Raw genomic sequence first — 21,191 nt, forward strand, 5'->3', positions numbered from 1 at the left:
AAGAGTAGAGATTGGGGAGGAAGCAAGGGGGGAGAAAACAGGATTTGGAGAGGGGATGTGAGCTGAACTAAGATGTTACTGATATGGAAGCCACCAGAGTATGGCAGAAACATGCTGGAGACTTGGATATGAATCCCAGATCTTCACCTCTTGATCTGGGAAACCTGGAGTAACCTTTACCTCTCTGAGCCTCTGTTTCTTCATCTCCAAATGGGAGCAACTTCTGCCTAATCCAACCATCTCTCAGGGTCACAGTTTTAACTGAATAACTCAAATTTCCATAGTACTTTAAGTTTGCAAGATGCTTTTGTATTATGACATTTGATTCCTGTAAAAATTTTGTGCTATTGTCATCCTCATTTTATAGATGAGAACATAGAAATACAGCCAGTATACCTCTGACTTGTTCTACCCACTAGCTGCCTGTAAAGTAGGAAGAGCTATATGAATTCTAGTCAATCAATAAATATTTAGGAAATGACTTCTCTGTGCTAAGCACTGAAAATATAAAAAGAGGCAAAGGACAATCCGCCCACAAGGAGCTCAAATCCAAGGCCAGAGAAAACATGCAGACAAATATATACAAAGCAAGCTAAGTACAGGATAAATAGGAAATAACAGAAGGAAGGCATAGGATTAAGAAGCGTTGAGAAAGACTTTCTGTAAAGAGATGGTATTTTAATTGGGATTTAAAAGAAACTAGAGAAATCAATAGTTGGAACAGAGGAGGGAAAGCATTCCAGGTAAGGGAGCAGCCAGAGAAAATGCCTGGAACTCAGTTGGAGTGTCTTGTTTGTGGAATAGCCAGTAGACCAGTGTCTCTGGTTCAAGGAGCCTGTAAAGGAGAGTGAAGTATTATGTGATAAAAAGGAAAAAGGGATGGGAGTACTGGCTTAAGGGTTAGGCATAAGAAGATAACCCTAGGAAAATGTCACATTTTGGATTGGGAAAACATGGTGGCTAGAATTATTAAGAAGAAAACAGATGAGAAGTCAATCATTCCAATGAAGTCCATTGATTGAAGGGGTAGAAGAAGAGCAAAGGAGATTTCCTTGTAGCTAGTAAAGGGAAGAAAAATTTTTTTATTAAAACAACATGATACAGCTTTACACTTTAGAAACTATGCATATTTATAATCCACATATACAGGTACAAAAAAAGGAAAATCACTGTACAAATGGGAGGCAAGGAGTGGGGATGGGGTGAACTTCACAAGTAGGACAGAATGAGGAGGGTGCATAGACTCCCTTGGGTTCATTTTGAGATCATTAGGGGCTAGAAAAAAGGCATGCTGGAGCGGGTGGCTTGGTTTTGCTGACATGGATTTCATGTCCTTAAGTCAAATGGAATCCTGTTTGCATTCTATTTAAGATATGCATGATCCACACCGTGTACTCCACACGAGGTACAGGATGCATGTTGGGAAATTTTAAAGAGATTGTCAGAATAAGTCTTAAAATGAATTTTTAGGAGCCACTTAAAAAAAAAAATTAGATCAGGGAATCTGCGGAGCAGAACTAAAAGCTGTCTGCCATTGATTTAGGCTACACACATAAGGTATCATTTGGGGACCAACCTAAGTTGGTCTCTATGGTCCAATTGTAATCAACCACCAAGTATAGTCTACAATACTGTATTGACTTAACTAAGCTGGTGATATCTATAGCCAAAAACCTGATAATGTGAATACTACAACGTTTCTTTCCTCCTCCTCCTCACATCCCTCCTCCTTCACCTTCATTTCCCCATACATCAAAGCAGTCATTTAAAGAAATTCTCTCTCTCACTCAGGCAATTTTCTGATCCTTTTCTTGGGGTCTTGGGGAATAGCTCCCCCAACTCTTGCTTTAACATGAGGTCAATAGCTTGGTGTCGATTTTGAACTTAGAGAAAGACTTTCATTGTTCTCTAATTTTCATGTCCCTCCCGGCTTTATCTAGGATGAGATCATTAGGGTATCTAGTAACTGTAAGTTAGCAGAGCTGAAAGTTTTTCTTCTGAGGGGGAAGGAGTCTTTGTTTGATCACGTGTTAGTCCTCGCTTTTCAGAAATCTAGGAGCTTGTTAGGATCCGTGCAACAGGTGAAACCGCTGTGGAGGTGTTCCAGTGGGTTATGGTGGTCCGCCAGTATTGGAGCCGGCTTTCTCTAAGTGGATGGCAGCCGAGTTTGGGGGGAGGAGCCGGATTCGGCTACTTTGACACGCGGAGAGGTGCCTTCCAGAGGAAGGTCTCTGCTCCTGAGGCGCACCTAGCCAACACGGAGGGGCAGTATCTTCTGTCCGGATACCAGTCTCACAGTTCAGATTTGGCACTCAGGGAGCTCTCGTTTGTTTTCCCCTCAAAGCTTGGGGGCAGAGGCAGGGCCCTTTTGCCGCAGAGCAAGTTACACAAAGCGTCACGAAACTTCTCAGCCACAAAAAAATACATGACGGGGTCCAGGGCGCCGTTGAGGCTGGTGAGGCAGGAAGTGATGCGGTTGCTAAGGGCCAGGACGCGCTGGGCCTCGCAGGAGGCCCGGTCCCATCGTACCGCAGCACATAGATGTAGCGGTTCACGTGGTACGGCACGAAGCACACCAGGAAGATCATGAGCACCATGATTATCATCTTGATGGCTTTGTCCTTGAGATGTTTCTCCACCCTGTGGCCGCTGCGCAGACTCCGGATGATCAGCAGATAGCAGGTGACAGTGGTGACAAAGGGGAAGGTGAACGCCACGGCCAAGGACACGAGCGCGTTCCGCGAGGCCTTCTCCCGGTAGAGTTGCAGGCACACGGTTGTGCCGTTCACCTCGGCGGTCTGCGCGCTGACCAGCAGCGGGGCCATGGCCACGGCCACCACCCCCCACAGGAGGGCGCAGGTCAGGTGGGCGTAGAGAGGCCTGCGGAGTTTGATGGATTTGATCGGGTGCACTATGGCGAGGAAGCGGTCAACGCTGATGCACGTGAGGAAGTAGATGCTGGCGTACATGTTGAGGTAGAAGAGGAACCCGGTAAGGCGGCAGGGGATTTCCCCAAATGGCCAGTGGTTTCCAGAAAAATGATAAACAAGTCGGGTAGGAAGCACCAGCACAAATGACAAGTCGGCCACAGCAAGATGCATCAGAAAAACGTTGGCTGGGGTGCCCGATTTTTGGTCCCGGATAAAGAGCCAGAGGGCAAGGGTATTGCCAACAAAGGCCAGGATGAAATCCAGAAGATAGAAGGAGGCAAAAAGAACATTTTCCAAGGGTGTTTCTTTGCCACATTGCTCAAAAGCATCCAGGGAGTTGTTGAAGCGATTGGAAGGGTCCACCACCAGGCTTTTCATTCTTCAACTCAAGTTAGGAGCCCAGAGAAAAATGCTGAAAAGAAGCAGAGGATCAGATGACACAGGAGCTGACAAAGCCAAATGCACTCTTTGGACCGAGTGAGGGTCCAGATTTAGGATGACCCCAAGGGTTTATGGGTCCCAGAATTTAATCTTTAGACAACCATGATTAGATTCAGGAAATCCCCAGTAGTCTAAAGATTCATGAACAGAAATAAATGAATTCAAGATTTTGAGATTTATGAAATAAAGAGAGGGCAAACCTCCTCCCATGGGCTTTGTACAATTTCTGAGGATTCTTGAGGCTGCCTCTGTTAGTTCTGGAACATTAATTAGATAAACAATTCCACCGCTGCAATTACCTCTTTAATGAGGCTTATTGATGCCCAGACAAATTTGTTTGGGTGTCACAAGAGTCTTTTGTTACAGAAATTCTCATATACAATGCTTCATTTAGGATCTCTGCTTAGACTGAATTGGGGTGGGGGTGTAGCTTGTGTGGAAAGAAAAGCCATGTTTGGCTCACAGCCTTAAAAATACCCAGCCACTCAATCACGGTTAGCCTGGGTGCAGGAGTCAAGAATGCTGAGTTCATATATCATACTATCTAGCCTATATACCCCCTGGGCAGATGAAAGAAAGAAAGGCTCCATCAAACATTCTGAGCTCCTTTTTTTCTTCCTTTTTATTCATTTAGGTTAAAGGACACTACTTAAGACAAATTTTCCCAGCTTCTGTGTTTTTCTGACTATATACTAGATTCTGCCAGGTTTTTCCAGAGCTCGTCAATAAGAAACTCCTTTGGATCTATTGGAAGAAAACTGGGTGTTGTTAAGTGGGAATTTATTGCCTATTAAAGCTAACTAGGCAATTAGGTGGCTCAGTGGATGTAGTACTGGGCCTGGAGTCAGGAAGACCTGAGTTCAAATGTGACTTCAGATACTTATTAGCTGTGTGATATTGAGCAAGTCACTTAATGTCTGTCTGCCTTAATCCATAGAAGAAAGAAGAGGCAGATCACTCTGGTATATTTGCCAATAAAACTTCATTGGTGTGCTATGATCCATGAAGTCATGAAGAATTAGACATGACTGAACAACGATAGCTAATTAGGATGTTTATGCCATTAATGTTAGGTAAACCTGACATTACTGTTAGCAAAATTGTTTTTCAGGATCTTCTCTGGCATGGAGGAGTGAGTATTGGATTCAAAGTCAGAAAGACTTTGGCAGGAATATTACCTCCTACACATACCCACTCACCAACTATGTGACTGGGCAAATCATATAATCTCCTTGAACTTCACTTTCCTCATCTATCCATAAATTGGTATTATAAAGCCCTCTAGTACTTACTTCATGAGGTCATTGTGAGAATCAAATGAGATATGTTAAAGTACTTGGAAAATCTTAAAGTAATATATAAATTGCAGCAATAATTACTGTTATTTTTGTTTTTATTAACTAAAAAAAAGTTTTCATACATTTTTTCAGTTTATTAGAAGAGTGGCTGCTAATGAGGACATAAAAATGTTCTCTCAATTGATAACAATACCTTTATAATTCCCAGCAAACAATTTAATGACAATAATGTCCTGCCCTTGTCCTTATTCAGAAGGCATTTCAGTAGCTCTCCATTACTAGAGATACAAGCAGATGACAGGCAGTCTTTCCATTCTCCCAGAGCAAACAGAATCTCCTAAGCAGTCGTTGGCAGAGATGCAGAAGGGCTCTTTATCTGTTTTTTGCAACCATCTACCTCTGGCCACTTTCTGCACCATTAGTTTATCCATTTACAAGAACTACACCCACAGCTGCCCTCATTGTCCTCATTTGCTTGGCATGACTCTTCCAAGAATAAAAAGAGAAACTAGAGAAAGGAACTAGCCCTTTTCTGACAACATAACTTTCCAGATCATCTTGAATTCAAAGATCCTGTTCAGATTTGGCTTGTCAGAATTGGGATAACCATGGCAAAAAGAAAAAAAAGTTCTAACTGCGTTCCCTCTGCAAAAAGGCTATATCTCTTTTTCATGGAGTCCCACAATAGTACAGGACCAGTTCCTTTAGAGCTGCATACTGTGTATGCAAATTATATAAATCTTCAGAAACTTGTTGAAGATGCCTTTCATTTAAAGCCATAGTAACAAATCAATTAGCATTTATTAAATGCTTAATATGTGCCAGGCACTGTGAGATATATGTATGTATATATGTGCATATATATATGTATGAATGTATACATTTGTGTATTTTCTTTAGAGGATTGGGCTCATGAATTCCTTTACTGACATCCTGGAAAGAACTTTCAAAATAGTTTTTTTTTTTTTTTTTAAATTATGGGAACAGAAAGATCCAGTTTAATAGAGTTGGGAGGTTTGATGGTAGGACCTTAAAATTTAAGGAAAATCAGCAGCAGCAGCATTGTCATTTCTGTCATGCAATCTTATAATAGGAAATACATATTATATGTGTGTGCATTAGAGATGTCAATTTAGCTTCTGTGTGTCAGATGGTTGGGAGAAGGAAAAGATTATAGGTAGAAAGATTAATTAGGAGGCTATTACAGGTGTTTAGACAAGAGGAGATGCAGGCCTGAATTAGGTCATGACTATGTGAATGGAATGAAGGGATTAGATGTAAAAGGTGATGTTGAGAATTAGTTGACAACTGATTGAATTTGGAAGATAAGCAAAAGTAAAATATTAAGGAAGAACCCCTAAGTGGCTTCATGAATAGAGCACTGGTTTGGGCATTAGAAACACTCATCTTCCGGAGTTTAAATCTAGCTTCAGACACTTACTAGTTATGTGACTGCTACTCACTAGCAGTGACTAGTTAAGTGCAAGTCACTTAACCCTGTTTGTCTCAGTTTCCTCATCTGTAAAATGAGCTGGAAAAGGAAATGGCAAACCTATTATCTTTACCAAGAAAACCCCAAATGGGGTCAGGAAGATAGTATTGCACCACAAAAAGTATTAAGGATTACACTGAGACTGCAAGAAAATAAAAAGGGAGAAAAAGATAAATGTTGTTTTGTACATATTGACTCTGGAGAATAGTTACAGAATATTCTCGTTGATATGCCCAGTTGGCATTTGGAGAAGTGGGTCTAGAGATTGAGGAGGGCTAGATAAGTAGATTTTGGAGTTGTCTCCATAAAGGTGATAACTGAATCCATGGGAGCTAATAAGATAACCATGTTAGGGTAGAGAGAGGAAAGAGGAGAGAGAGAGAAAGAGAGAGAAGACTCAGGCAGCATCAGCTATCTTGTAGTACCCATGTTTCAGAATACTTGTTCAAATCCATCTGGCACTTCTGCACAATCAAAGGATTATAAATTCAGAGCTGTAAAGATCCTTAAAGTCATCAAGTCCAACTCTCTCATTTCACAGAAAACAACAACAATAATACAACATTTTTATAGTGTCTACTAAGTACTTTACAAATATTATTTCACTTGATCCTCAGAACAACCTAAAAAGGTTTTTGATATCTCCATTTTAAAGATGAGGGAATTGAGTTCTGGAGAGTTTAAATGACTTATTCAAGGAAACATAGTAAACATCAGAAGCCAAAACTGAGCCCAAATCTTCCTGACTTAGTTTATGTATAGTGCCCATGAAGACTATGGCACTAGAACCTGCAGACGGACTCCTGTGATGTTAGCTGTAATGACTTGTCCTAAGTGTGAGTTGTACAGAGTGGGGCTGTGGGGTGGACGGGAATGGAGCAGGCTTATAAAGCTGTGGAGGTCTCATAACATTTCAGAGATCTTACCAGGTATAATGCTCTATTTGTGTTTCTTAACTCCTGAGTAAAAATTCTCATCCTCTTCTGGTCTTCCCCAAGTACCCACTTCCACCTCCTTTCCAAACCCACTTACAGAAAGAGAAAGGAACTAGTGACAGCATTAGTATTCTTTCTTCATGCCAGAATGTCAACTACAATGAAATCTGTCAAAAAAGCCCTAATTTCTTCTATGCAATTTCCCTCTGCTTCTCCCACATCTCTCTATTCTGATAGCTCTTGTCAAAGCAGCAGGTGATAGGTTGCATGCTACAAATCATTCTTCTGAGCACATGGATTCATTTGTGGGGGAGGAAGTGGAACACTCCCAAGGTAGACTCTCATTCTGATTTTTACAGGAGACAACATGAAAAAGTGGAAAGAACACTCACCCTGAGAGTCAGAATACCTAGAATTCTGGCTCTGCCACCCAACCTCTGTTTCTTTATCTGTAAAATTAGGGGACTGGCATCATGATTTCAAAGATTCCTTTCAATTCTGACATTCCAGGAAAATCCTCTCAAAATAGTTTTTTAGTATAGGAATAAAAAGGTCCAGTGTGATAGTGTTTGGGAGGTAAAGATGAGAAAGACCTTAAAATTTAAGGAACTTCATCATCATCAAAAGCATTTATGAAGTTCTGAACATTTATAAAGTGCTAAGTATTTTACAGCTATTTTCTCTGATCCTCACCACAATCTTGGGAGGGGCAGGTGCTGTTATTCTCATTTTCTAGATAAGGACACTGAGGCAAACAGAAGTTAAGAGATAGGCTCAACAGCTAGTAAGTATCTGAGTCTGGATTTGAATTGAGATCTTCCTGACTCTAGATTCAGTGCTTTATCCACTCTTCCACTTAACTACCTACTGTATACATTTATAGAGTCCAAATAACCTCTCTATAATTCTGATGTAACAAAACAAAAAAGTGTAAGGAAGAACCATCTTGAGCCTCACCCAAGGGAGGTTTAGTTACTAAATTAGGTCATTAGACCTACAGACCACATTACAGATAACCTTATAAAGCAGTTCTCACATATAAGCATAAAATAACTCCAATAATGGCATATGTGCCTATTTCTATTGTCATATGCATATATATATATGAAATAATTAGTATATGACGCCATATACTATGATTAGACCTCTATCCCCTTCTTCATTTTTTTTGGGGGGTGTGTGTGTGTCACAAGAATGTGACAAGAATGTCCATCATTCTGTCTTCTCTGAAGAGACATTTGTCACAAAAAGCATAGGGCTGCTGTAAATTAGATATTCATCGATTGTTTCTGGGAAAATTCCAGTTAATTCCAATGCACTTCCTCTTAGTGCCTTCCAAATGACTGAGATGGCAGTTGTGACATAGGAATCAGCAAAGAGAATATGAGCAAGTTAGATTTTTTCTTTTCTTTCTTTTTTTTTTTTTAAAACACATTGTCTCAGAAGTCATTCTGAGAGCCCTAATGATGTCAGGGAAGAGGACTAGGACTACAAAGAAGAAATGATTTGAGTCTTGGTTGGGCCATTCACTAATTATGGGATCTAGAACAAGTCACTAGAGACTTGAGTTAAAATGGGGATAATACCTGCCATGCCAGCTTTATGTGAGAATATGGGGGAGATCCTTGAGCAGGGCTCCTTAACCTTTTTGGTGTTATGGATCCCTTTGACTATCTGGGGAAGTCTATTTTTATATATATAAAATACACAATATTTCAAAGGAAGCCAGTCATATTGAAATAGTTCTCAAAATACATAAAATTTATAGACATCAGGTTAAGAACTCTTTGTCTTAATGAATATTTTGTATTTGTAAAGATTCACAGTATCCAGCAAAGAAGGGACCTCAGGCATTATCCAGTCACACCTGAAAAGAAATTTTATAACATCTTTTCCAAAGGGTCCTTCAGCTTCTGCTTGAATACCTCATAAGGGGGAACTCACTGTCTTCTGAGGCAGCACATTTCATTCTGATATAGCTCTGATGAGAAAGCTATTCTTATATATGGATGAAATCTCTCTGCATCTTCCATTGTCCATGTACTGCTCTTAGTTTTGCCCTCTGGAACTAAGCAGAATTAACTAATATCTTTTCCGTCAAATAACCTCAAATAACCCCATCAACTTTTTCCTAAAGTATGATACCTAAAAGTCAATACAATATTCCTGATATGACATAGGATAGAGTATGGCAGGACCACCATTTTCTTAATTATGAGCATGATATGTCTTTTTATTACAGAATAAGGTCAAATCTTCTTGGATTGGCCTTCTTCCATGTCACACTGTTAACACATATTGAACTTAAAACTAAAACCCTCAGATATTTTTCATAATGTCTAACTGTACCTCACATCCTATACTTGTGAAATTAATTTTTTGAAACTCAAGAACATCACATTTATCCTGATTCAATTTCATCATCTCCAATTCAGTTCATTATTCTAACCTGTAGAGACCTTTTTGAATCTATCATCCAATGGCTTAGCTACTCCCTTCCCAACTTAGTGTTATCTGTGCTTTTCGTAAGCTTGCATTTATATCTTCATCTAAACTGTTGATTTAAAAAAATGTTGAATAGTATAGTACAAAGAACAGATTCCCCGAGTTACTATCCTGGAGACCTCCCTAGAGTTGTGGTTCAATTCATAATGTGTACCTGTTCATTATGAAAACTTCTTAGGCCTGGTCATTTGGCCAACCTAGAATTCATCTAACTATGTTATCTGTCACCCACCTAAGATTTGTCTATTATCACTCTTATTTTCAGAAAACATTTCAGTATTACTTGCATCTTCATATTCTTTGCAGCATAGAGCACAGATCAGTACTCCCTACAGCCAAAAAAATACACTTAAAATTTATGGTCTGACAATTATCAGTTTCCATTAGTCAAAGAGACCAAAGGTTCACTTTGAAGGTCTGCCATATGCTTCATTAATTCAGTATGAATATTCCTAAAGGAACAGTCCTTGATCCCATCAATAATCGCTCATGTTCATGTGGCAGCTGGCTTTCCATTAAAAACACATTACTGTAGTTTATGGTAATGTTTAGAAATATAACTCTGAGTAGAACTGTGATTATGAGGGTACAGAAAGTCAGCATAAAAGTATGTTCGGTTTAGGACTCTTTTATTGAGCATCTGCTGTGTGCAAGGCCCCATGCTGGGTGCTGATGGCGTGGAGTTCCCTGTCTTTGAGGACCTAGTAGGAAGATGAGATAGGGACAATTAATGGGACCATTAATATCAATTAGAAAGTGATCTTTGCTCAGGAGAGACATGTACAAGTGACTGATATTTGCAAGTCTTGAGAAGAACCTGAAACATTTTTATAGACAACTCTTATTTTTATAAATTTATCTGATGGCAAGGAGTAGCAGGTACTTTGAACAAAGCACCAGTGCTCTATAGTTTATCATTTTGATTTTTATTTAGATTCTTTGCTGGCCAATTCCTGCCCCTTGTGACTCAGTGATAATTTTCCTGACTCTTAAGAAGGTTACAAACTCAGCAGGGAATAAATCCAGATAAAGGAGGAGAAACTATCAAGAAAAGAGAGAATATGGGGCTCCAGAGGAACAAAAATAGCACACACAAGCATTGGGGACAAGTAGGAAGGATGCTGAGAGGCAAGAGAGACAGCCTGGCCACCTATTGTCTGCTTAGATGAAACAGAAAGCACATAGAATCGTTTTAACAGAGGACATGTGGGATCACCTTTTGTATTTGTGTGTTGACAGCGAGATCTGCCCTTCCCCCAGTTTCCTACCCGACAGTAACATGGGGTGATGACCAGTGATCTCAAGCTAGGGACATCCCCGAGCATGCATTGGCTCTTGTAGCACAGCTGTAATGACAGAAATAACAAAAACAACAGCTGACATGTAGACAATGCTTTACATAGCACTTAACACAATGCCTGGCACATGGTAGGCACTTAATAAATGCTATTAACTCACATTGGGAATATGCCATAGCTTTAATAATATGACCAACTCAACAAAATAGATTGTCCTGTAGATTTTCTTTTAAAGACCATTGCCTTTTTAGCCATTAAGAACCAACCTGTCTAGGGGCTGGGAAACAGGCCATATCACCAGGAATTGACAACATATTTTTCAACATCAAGAGTTTATATATCATATAAGATCCAATGAGAAATTATCACCTGTTCCTTCCTTATCTATTCTACAAGTCATAGCTAGCCAGTGTTTTGGCTGATGGGCTGAGAGCTTGAGGCAACAGCTGTCAAAATTCCCTATCAGGTTAACATGATGTATTCTTTGGGAAGGAGGGGATCTCAGCTCTACTCTTGGTCATCCTCCAGAAGAGCCATAGGGAAATGACTTACCCTTCCTTAATCTTAATTTCTTTATCTGCAAAATGAGATTGGACTAAATAATCTCCATTCTTTGTAGGGGGCCTTGAAGTTGGAAAAAATCATGGAGGTCATCTGCTCCAAACTTCTGTCTAGTCAAGAGCCAACTCCCCACCCCTCTTCTCCAACATCCCCAATTGATCATCCCCCATAGTCTACTTGAATGCTTGCAATGAGTTCTCACCCTTGCTTTCTATTCCAAGGATCTACACCTAAAACCAAAGTTACTAAGACAGTGGCCCCTCACCTTCCTGAAAAAGGAGCTAAAGTCCCTTACAGATCACTTCTCTTTGGGCTGAGTTCTAGACAAGAGTGACTCAGAGAGATGCCACTGGAAAGACTAAACCTCACACTTCCTTTACTAAATGACTCATTCCCGAATTTTGACTTTGGTACTTTAAAGAAGCAAAATAAACAGAATATGGAAAGAAGATTAGATTCCAAACTCACCCCCACACCACTTACTGCACTCCCACTGCTTCCTTCCTACTAGTCACTCAAAAATCAAGCTTTTTAGTAAGCTGGGAAAACAGAAAAAGAGGGCTGGGAACAGCCTCAGTCTCTGCTTTTAAACCACTGTACTGACCTGAAGTGGTCCAGCTACTGACCCCTATTAGCTCTCTGATGAGAAAGTAGCTTCTTCTCCTTTTATATGCTTGTGATTTTTACTGCTCTCTAGACATGCTCTGAGACATTGTTCAGTTTTCTGACTTCCCTTTGGGGGGACCTTATATTCCATATATCAGCCTCCTGCTCTATTTCTTATTTCCTTCACTACCGAGAAAAAAGGCCCTGGGTGTGAATGTGTGAAAGTTAAATGAGCTGGACTTTCGCATTTTTAATTGTGGCCTTACACATCTCTGCTTTTATTTTTAACATTTATGTTCCCAATAAAATCCTATAGATCATAACAGGGGTGAGCAGAGATATAGATAATCCAAGGATCTGGGCTGAGAGGAAAGCGATTGATCTTTGGTATGGGTTATGATGTTTTACTGGTAAATAGACCTTCTTAATAGTAGTTTCCTTTAGTTTATTCCTTGAGCCCATCCTGATATGGTAGAGAGCGAGGGTGAGAGCAAGAGAGAGAGAGCGAGAGCGAGAGAGAGAGAGAGAGAGAGAGAGAGGGGGGGGGGGGGGAAAGGGGGGGAGAGAGAAAGAGAGAGGGAAAGGGAAACAGAAACGGGGAGGGAGAGAGAGACAGAGAGACAAAGATAGAGAAAGAGAAGAAAGAAGACAGATCTATCTACATACACAGGAAGAGACAGAGAGACAGAGACAGAGAACACTGTGTGATAGAGGGAAAATGACCCAAAGTACTCATGTAGCTAATCAGTAGAACAAATGCAAACGTATATGAATGGGGAAGCAGGTGCCTACTTGCTGTGATTTTATAGATACTAAAAAAACCCCAAATATGTGCCTCCTCCACTTCCTTATTAGCCTGCCAGGATACTTGAAATATAGCTTTACTTATTTATTTCTTTGGATTGGTATGGGCATAAAATTTAATTCCTGGCTACATTTTAACTCTTTCCTCCACTCTCCCCATTAATTTATTCATAAAGCCATTTAGAATTTAGTATGATTTAATTTAATATGTGGCTTTGAGATTAGGCCACTGAACCTATCGAATATTGATAGGAAGGGAAATAGGGAGGAATCATTTTCGAATAGACTGCCTTTAAGAGGGTAAAATTCCATTCCCCTGCCTCCTTCTCTTCATGGGGATTCAGGATTCAAGCAACTCTGAAAAAGATATGGGAAAAGGTACTATGAGCAAAACTACCCATCTGGCTTCAGTTTTGCCCAAGGATAGATCTTAACTTGTGCTGTGTTGGAAAATGTTCCACAGAGAGTATTAATAGCTTTGAAGAAATAAAAATTATTCTGTCCCATCACAGAGGACTTGCCTATATTTGCACTTTTTTTTTTTTTTTTTTTTTTTACATTCAGACATTGAATTATAGAATGTTGCTATTCAAAAGCACCTTAGACATTATCTAGAGAGAGAAGATCTTTGGATATGCAATCAGAACCTGAGTTCAAAACTAGGCTCTATTACTCACTAATAGTAGACTAAGTGCTCTCCTTAGATTAAATATTCTTCAAGGTCCCTTTCAGTTCAAAAACCTATCATTTTATTTTATTTTTTTGGTTGAGGGGGGATTGAAGCTTACAGAAATTTGCTGTTTTGCCTAAGGCTACACAATCAACTGGCAGATACCAGAAGACATTGTTGATATTAGGGAAGAACTTTCCCTTAAAAGATCCCAGTGTCAGAATTGGTGATCTTAGGAGCACAAATGTTCTGGAGACAGCTATGTATGTGTCAGTAGTATGGTCTGAAAGAAAGATAGCAAAAATGAACAGAGACTGGACAGGGTATTGTCTAGAGGTAAAAATGTAATTCAGGATTACCATTCCCCATTTCAATCCCCCCCTCTTCCAAATGTATTAATTGGTATAATTGTATTAGTAATGTATTAATTATTCTTTGAACTTTAGTGTAAGAGCTTTCTAATATTACTCATCTCTAGAATCAATTACTTATTGTTTGTTTTTTAAATTCGTTTTTAGAAATGCCCAGGAAATTCCCTTTATTCTATATCAACTCTTTAATTTATAGTCTTAGATTAATTAGAATTAAGTGAATTAAATAAGATATTAACATTGAGGTCAGCTCTCTATTCACTCTATCGTACTGTCTTAAGAGTGAATCCAAAAAAAAAAAGAGTGATCCAAAATAGATCATATATTATTTAATGTTCACATTAATTTTTACTACTACTACTACTACTACTACTGCCACCACCTACTACTACTATTATTTAACATTTATATAGTGTTTTAAAGTTTGTGAAGTGCCTTTATAAATTTCTCACAACAATCCTGGGAGGTAGATGCTATTATTATTCTTATTATAAATAAGTAAAAAATAAATTAGAGTTTAAATGATTTGCTCAGAGTCCCTCTGCTAATACATTTTCTGAGATAAGATTTGAACTCAGGTTTCTATGTCCAAAGCTGTATCCACTATGCCACAACTCTGTAAATGATAATGAGAATGTTATAAGACAGTCCCAGTCCTAAAAATGCTTATAATCTAGGTGGCAGTTATGAGAAAATTCCTCTCTCCCTTTTTTGCAGAAGTGATGGAAAAACTAAAGTTTTGTAACAATATCAGATTTTTTTTTAGATGTAATATTGGTTAGTTTTGTCATTTTCTTCCCTCTCTTTTTATTCCTTTTCACTAGGGAAGGCTCTCTAAGAGGAGGAACAGGAAAGGATGAATTTTGGAATATAAATAATGGAAAAACAAAATGTGTCAATTACAATTTCTTCATAAAACTAAAAAAAGAGAAGGGGTATATGTCAAAAATCCACATCAAGTATATGTAGATGCTCCTTTCCACTGATGCTTTTGTAAAGAGCCATTATGAGTTGTTATAGTGAAAGGAAGGAAGGAAAAAAGGAAAGGAGAAAGGAAAGAAGAAAGAAAAAAGAGGAAGAATGAAAGGAGAAAGGAGGGAAGAAAGGAAGGGAAGAAAGAAAAAGAAAAGGATGAGAAAGAGGAAGGAAGAAAGGGAGAGAGGAGGGAAAAGAATGGACAGAGCTATCTGGTAGTCAGTTTTCTGACAGTGAACCTTTCTGGACCTAGCTAGACTAACCCAAAGGTGGCAGACATACCAGCCCATGCTAGAAGCAATTCTAACATTGGTCAAAGTTGGCATTTTACTGATGATGGACTACAGAACATAGAGTCACCTCATCATCATGCTAAGATATTGGGAGTAGAACTTTTCTAGAAGGATAGTGGGGAGTAGATAAACTATACTTGAAAAGATAACAGTCCAAAACTGCCAATTGTCAAATAAATGGTTAGATCTGAATCTTTTAGATGAGAACAGCATGAGAATTTGTTCTATCAAGCATTTATGTTAACCTGGAAATTGGGCATACAATTCCTGCTCCAAAGACTGGAAAGCTGGGACATGGAGAAATTAATTTGCTCAAATTCTTGCCAAGGTTACATAGCTTGTGAAAGGCCTTGAGAGGTCATCTGGTCTATTCCTCTGCCTGACTGGGATAGATTCAGGAAAGCAGCCAAGGAGTGATTGGACCCTGGCTATAGAGTGTTCTAGCTCCTTGTCCTGGCTTCCTTCCCAATTTCAAATGGCCTGAAAATCATGAACAATGAAAGAGTGAATTTCTCAAGTAGTCAATTATATTCCAAGAATAAGTAAATATAAGGAATCTCATTTTTAGAGCGGAAAACTGATAATTAGGGTTTGGAATTAGAGCTGAGGTCCAATCCTAGAGCTTGGATAGCTGTCCACTTTGATCCCAAAAGGCAATGGTTTTATTTGATCAAAATCTAAAGAAGGTCACAGGAGAAACTGGTTGAACCTGACAGCCACCTTGTGGTTGTCACGGCATTACTCAGGCAGAAAAGAGAGTCTAGGTTTAAGGCATATTTTTGCCTTCTAAAGCATTTATGTAAATGCATAGTATCTGCTTGGGTGGGCTTTGCAATGAAAGAATTGGCTCTTGAAGGAGTTGTTGCCTTCCAAGGCCACCAGCAATCATGAGAAGTTGGACTGTAACACGGGACTTTGAATAATGTAAAATCAGATTAGGAACACTAACTGAACTCAGATTTCCACACTTCAGAGATTTTGCTCTTGAGTGATCCCTGGGTTGGGGAAAGCTTTTTTTCTTTTTTCTTTTTCTTTTTTTTTTTTTTTTTTTTTAGATGAACATTTTTCCTAAACACCTCATTCTTGGATGTTAAAGCAAGGATATATGTAAGGGTGAAAAATCTGCACAGATTCACAGATGTTGCTCTTGATCTGTGGAATGCATCTAGGCTAGCTGCCAATCCAGGGGATAAATAAAGTCAGATCCAGAGATGAGGTATCCTGTTAATTAAGAGTCTGGCCAAGAACCAGTACTATAAGAAATAGCTAGGTTAAGTCAGGTTGAGACTCAGAAAGCCAAAAATTAAACTATATAAAGGACTTATGATGGAAAGAAGAGATCACGCTAAAATGGATTTTCCACACCAGCTTATTTTTTTTTGCTTAGAATATTAGTTTGTTACATCACCAGTAGTCTATCATTTCCTTACAGCTTTGTTTTTTTTTTTTTTTCCTTCAAGCTTTAATAGGTCTCATTTCTTTGCACTGGGGGGGGGGGGGAAGGGGGGAAGTAGGGTTTTCCCTCTCTCGTTAGTCCCCTTACCTCTCACAATTCCCAAGGAAGAAGGAAAAGGCTCAGGAATGAGGTCCAGTATGTTTCTCAGATGCGAAGAGCAAAGTGGCTGGAGTCAGCCGGAGGGTTCTTAGGGAACTGCAGCAGAAGGGTCAGCTGTAGGCTCAGTGAGGGTTGGAGGAGGGAGCCCTCCTATATAAAGAAGGCAGTTAGCCGGGACTGGGTATTAGCAGCAACTTCACGCTGCAGGGAGGGAGGGAGTGTGAGAGGGAAGAGAGGGGGCCCATTCCCCTCTATGAAAGACAGGCTTCATCCCTATAGAACCCCTTGTCAAGAAGGGGAACTCCTCCTGCTTTTCTAATATTTATGAATATTCCACTGTGTTCCCCGCCTCCCCCTCACGCCCCCAGAGCCAAACCCTTTCTGAACCCTGAATCTTGGATTTTCTTGAGTCTGAGATTATTGTAGCAGAGGTAGAAAAACTAGGGGCTGGGGCTGGAGGGGTGAATCTGGCTGGTATTAATAGACACAACAGGACGCTTCAGAATGGGATAATTCCATAATAGTGGGAATGGGGGGCAAAGGGGCTGGCTACCATGGCAACGAGTCTGTGCTTCTAAGACTGCACTTGGCAGGCAATAGAGGGGGGTCTATGGGGCAGCAAGAGAGTTTGTGAATGGGGAGGGGGTGATAATAGTCAGCCAGTGGGAAAAGCTGAAGGGCCCTTGTTTGGCCAAATGAGAGGAGACTCATTCAGGACAGTTGCTGTAGGGTCCTTGTGTCCTGCCCTGTATAATTAGCCTCCATTAAGTATAGTTGAATAAAATTGATTCCTTTATCTGGAGATGAACACAGCTGCACACCTCCTAATAATAGGGTGCTGTCTATCCTTCACAGCAACTTCGGCTCAGTCTGGGACTCCCCATTTTATAAAAATAGGGGTGACCCATAAAGTGAGCGCCAGGACTTTCTCTATCATCTCTTTTACATCTAGGGAAGGTGGAAAGGGGGGCAGTGTGTTTTAGATATGGTTGAAAGTGTGTGTGTGTGTGTGTGTGTGTGTGTGTGTGTGTGTGACAATGATTTTATAATCCACTCTTTCTTCCTTAATCCCTTGACCAAAACTTTCTCTTTCCTCTCTGGCCATACAGAAGATCAGTAAAATAATTCTCTTTTTAAGTCTACAATAGTTTAAAATCCAAACCAAGTTCAATCAAATTCTTTCCCTCTTTATTCTATTGGTGACACTAAATCTCAAAAAATGATTCTAAACTTAGCCAACTCCCTCAACCCCTCCACCCACCTCCATCCCCCAAAGGATATGGGAAATAAAACATTTTTCCCCTAATGTTGAGAAGATGAGAAAACACCATAAACATTACTTCTAGCTGTATGAAAATACAATTTCTCCCCTGGCCTTTTAGAGTTTTTTCTTTCAAATTTTTATATTGTTGAGGGTGTTCAGGTGTTTGAGTATGGACATAGAAATAATAGACAAAGTCCTCTCAGACAAGAAAGTAGAAAAATTCTTTGTAAGAGATCAGGGAACTAGCTATTTAACCCTTCTGCTAGTGACCCCTGCTGGACATGTTTTATAATTCTATTAAAACCCCCCATCAATCTACCAACAAAAACTTAATGAACACCTATTATATGCCTGGTTCTGTGGGGAATACAAGAGAAATACCATCTGTCTCCAAGACCTGGAAGATGCCAATTGTATATACTTCAAACAATAAGAGAACAGTGAGATTGTTATATAATTATGTAATAATTTTTATTTATTACTATGTTAGTAAGGGCTGAATTATGGGCTGGGGACAATAAATACATGGCCATTTAGAAAATGCTAGAAATCACTGAATTTATGGAATAGAAAGGATTTCAGCCGGGCCTTGAAGGATAGACGGAGAAGGGGGCTAGGCAAGTAGAGGGAATAGCCTTAGGGAAAAGACCTAAAGTTGAGAATGGACATTAGTTCATCACAGGATTGTGGATCTAGACATGAAAGGCTCTTAGAGGCCAACCTGTCCACCACTTCAATTTATAGTCGAGGAAACTAAGACTCAGGCCCTTGCCCCATGTCACACAAGTAGTAAGTGAGGCAGTATTTGGATCCAGCTCTCTTGACTCCAGAGTCAGGGACATTTTATTATACCACATTGCCTCCTGTACACGTATACATTATATATTATCTCACCCAACAAGAGCATTAATTTTTTTCAAGTTTTGCAGATGAGCAAACAGAGTTGTAGAGAATATGTGTCTTGTTTAAGATTACACAGTAGGTTAGTTTAGAGCCAGTATCTGAACGCAAGTCTTCCAGTTCTAAATTTGGGGTGCTCCCCATTCTGCCATGCTGCTGACCACTAAAAACCAGCTATTGAGGGTCTTTGGGATTGCACGGTAGGGGCAGTGGATATTAAGAGGACCTCAGCCTTAGATCCTTGCTAGCTGTGTGACCCTGGGCAAAGCACGTAATCTTGTTTGCCTCAATTTCCTCATCTGTAAAATGAACTGGAGAAGGAAATGGCAAACCACACCAGTATCTTTGCCAAGAAAATCCCAAAGAGGATTACAGAGTTATAAGTGATTGAAATGACTGAACAACAAAAATACAGGAAATAAGTTGTTTTGAAATATTTGTGGATGTCTATATCTATAGATATATATATAGATGTATATCTCCACAGTTCTCAGATTAAGAAACCATGTTTTAGATGGATTGATTAGGCTAGATGGCAGCTGAGACTTTTTAAGTGGGATGAGCCATTTTATAGACCTTGAAAATATCTGGGGTTATTGAGTCATTTTAGTCATGTCTTACTGTCTGTGACCCCATCTGGGATTTTCTTGGCAAAAATACTGGAGTGGTTTGCCATTTCCTTCTCCAGCTCATTTTACAGATGAGGAAACTTGATTTCCTAGATCACAACGCTAGTAAGTGTCTGAAATAAGATTTGAATTCAGGTCTTCTTAACTCCAGGTTCAGATGTCTATCTATTGTGCCACCTCGCTGCTGAAAAATAGGTGAAGGAGTTTAAACTTAATGGGATAAGTGATTGTCAACCATTATAGGTTTTGATCTGTAGAGGGGCATGATGGAGATGATCTTTTTAGGAATTTCATAACTAATCTTACATTGTCTCATGGATGTCCTTTCTACCTGATGTTACTTGCTCAGGGTTAAATAATTCAGAATTAAAACTCCTCCACTACTTTGTCAGATGTTCACACTGATTTTTTTTCTCCCACATGCAGGGGAGACAGCTGTTGTTTCACACTGAATAGTGTTAGAAACCATTTTGAGATCATCAGAGTTCTTTAAGGACTTTCTAAGTGTGGAGGTTTTAAAATTAACATTTTTATATTTGACTTTTAAAATTGGTATAAAAATGAAAAAAACCACTTGTAGTTTGAAAGATGAACTTTTTCCATTATCCTATGTTTGCTTCTACTTTTCTCATTTTGTCCATTTCTTTTCTGCATACTTATATACTTTAAATATTGTTTTTATTATAAAAACATAATTAATAGATCTCTAGTTCTAAGTTGCTTTCTTCACGAAAAAGCTATCTTGAGGAATGGGAAGTAGCTATAAAAGAATAAACACTCCCCCACCCTTTACCGAATCTCCAAAGAAAGGAGAAAAGATTGTATTTGGTTTGGACTTCTTCCAGCTTCTTGAGGAAGCAAAAAGCATTATTTAAATCTGTGGACTTTAGAAATTGGAATAGAATAAAAAAAAAATTAGAGCTGAAAGAAAACTTGTTAGGGGACATCCAGTCCAAGCACCTCATTTTACAAAGAGGGAACCAAAGTCCTAGAGAAGTTGAATGACAACCTCTTGATCTTGTTTAAGTAGCAGAACCAGAAGGTGAACTGTTCTTATCCCTTTCTTGCTCCAAATCCAGCCATCTTTCTCTTGTACCACAATGGTCATTTCTCAGATGTTTCAGGTGCCAATGATGCCAGGAAAGTCTAGAAAACAGACATAAGGTGGTGGGGTGGTTCTCAGGAGAAGGCAATGACTGTTGATATCTGATGTTCTCCTATTCCATCTTCTCTCAGACACCTCTGCCGACCCTGTCACAATAGGGAGAAAGCCAAGGGCCTAGGCAAATACATCTGCCAAAAGTGTCACCTGATTATTGATGAGCAGCCCTTGATGTTCAAGAATGACTCTTACCATCCAGATCACTTCAACTGTACCCACTGTGGGTAAGTGTGCTGGCATCTGGGGGAACCTGGCAAACATGCTGTCAGTCAGGGCCTTTCAGCCTAAAGTCATCTTAATCAGTAAGATTTTGTTGAACTTATCTGTAGCCTGTTTTACACTTCACTTTGGAGTCAAAGTGAAATATTTTGGAAATAGGTGCAACTGAGTTCCCTTGGGTTCTTGTTAAAATTTCTAAAATTATATGAGCTTGATTTGCTAGCAGGCACTATCGAGAGCATATATTTTAAAAGCAAAACATTTAATTGGGCTGTTAAAAATT

The 21,191-nt window shown here is 39.4% G+C and overlaps 2 protein-coding genes across 5 annotated transcripts in view; one reads left to right on the top strand and one right to left on the bottom strand.

Moving 5' to 3' along the window:
• The window catches only part of LIMS2 (LIM zinc finger domain containing 2), an 82,126-nt gene that overhangs the window by 46,402 nt on the left and 14,533 nt on the right, over positions 1–21,191 (top strand). For all 4 annotated transcript variants that reach the window (XM_051985687.1, XM_051985686.1, XM_051985684.1 and 1 more), the window contains exon 5: positions 20,764–20,913. In XM_051985687.1, the coding sequence (XP_051841647.1) occupies positions 20,764–20,913 (150 nt within the window). The remainder of the gene's footprint in view (positions 1–20,763; positions 20,914–21,191) is intronic.
• GPR17 (G protein-coupled receptor 17) lies at positions 1,048–16,996 on the bottom strand. The gene is given in 3 exon segments (XM_051985688.1): positions 1,048–2,513; positions 2,516–3,342; positions 16,723–16,996. Coding segments are annotated over 2 exon segments (1,014 nt in total). The 5' UTR covers positions 3,309–3,342; positions 16,723–16,996; the 3' UTR covers positions 1,048–2,292.

The sequence above is a fragment of the Antechinus flavipes genome, chromosome 3, assembly GCF_016432865.1.
Source record: "Antechinus flavipes isolate AdamAnt ecotype Samford, QLD, Australia chromosome 3, AdamAnt_v2, whole genome shotgun sequence".
Classification (NCBI taxonomy): Eukaryota; Metazoa; Chordata; class Mammalia; order Dasyuromorphia; family Dasyuridae; genus Antechinus; species Antechinus flavipes.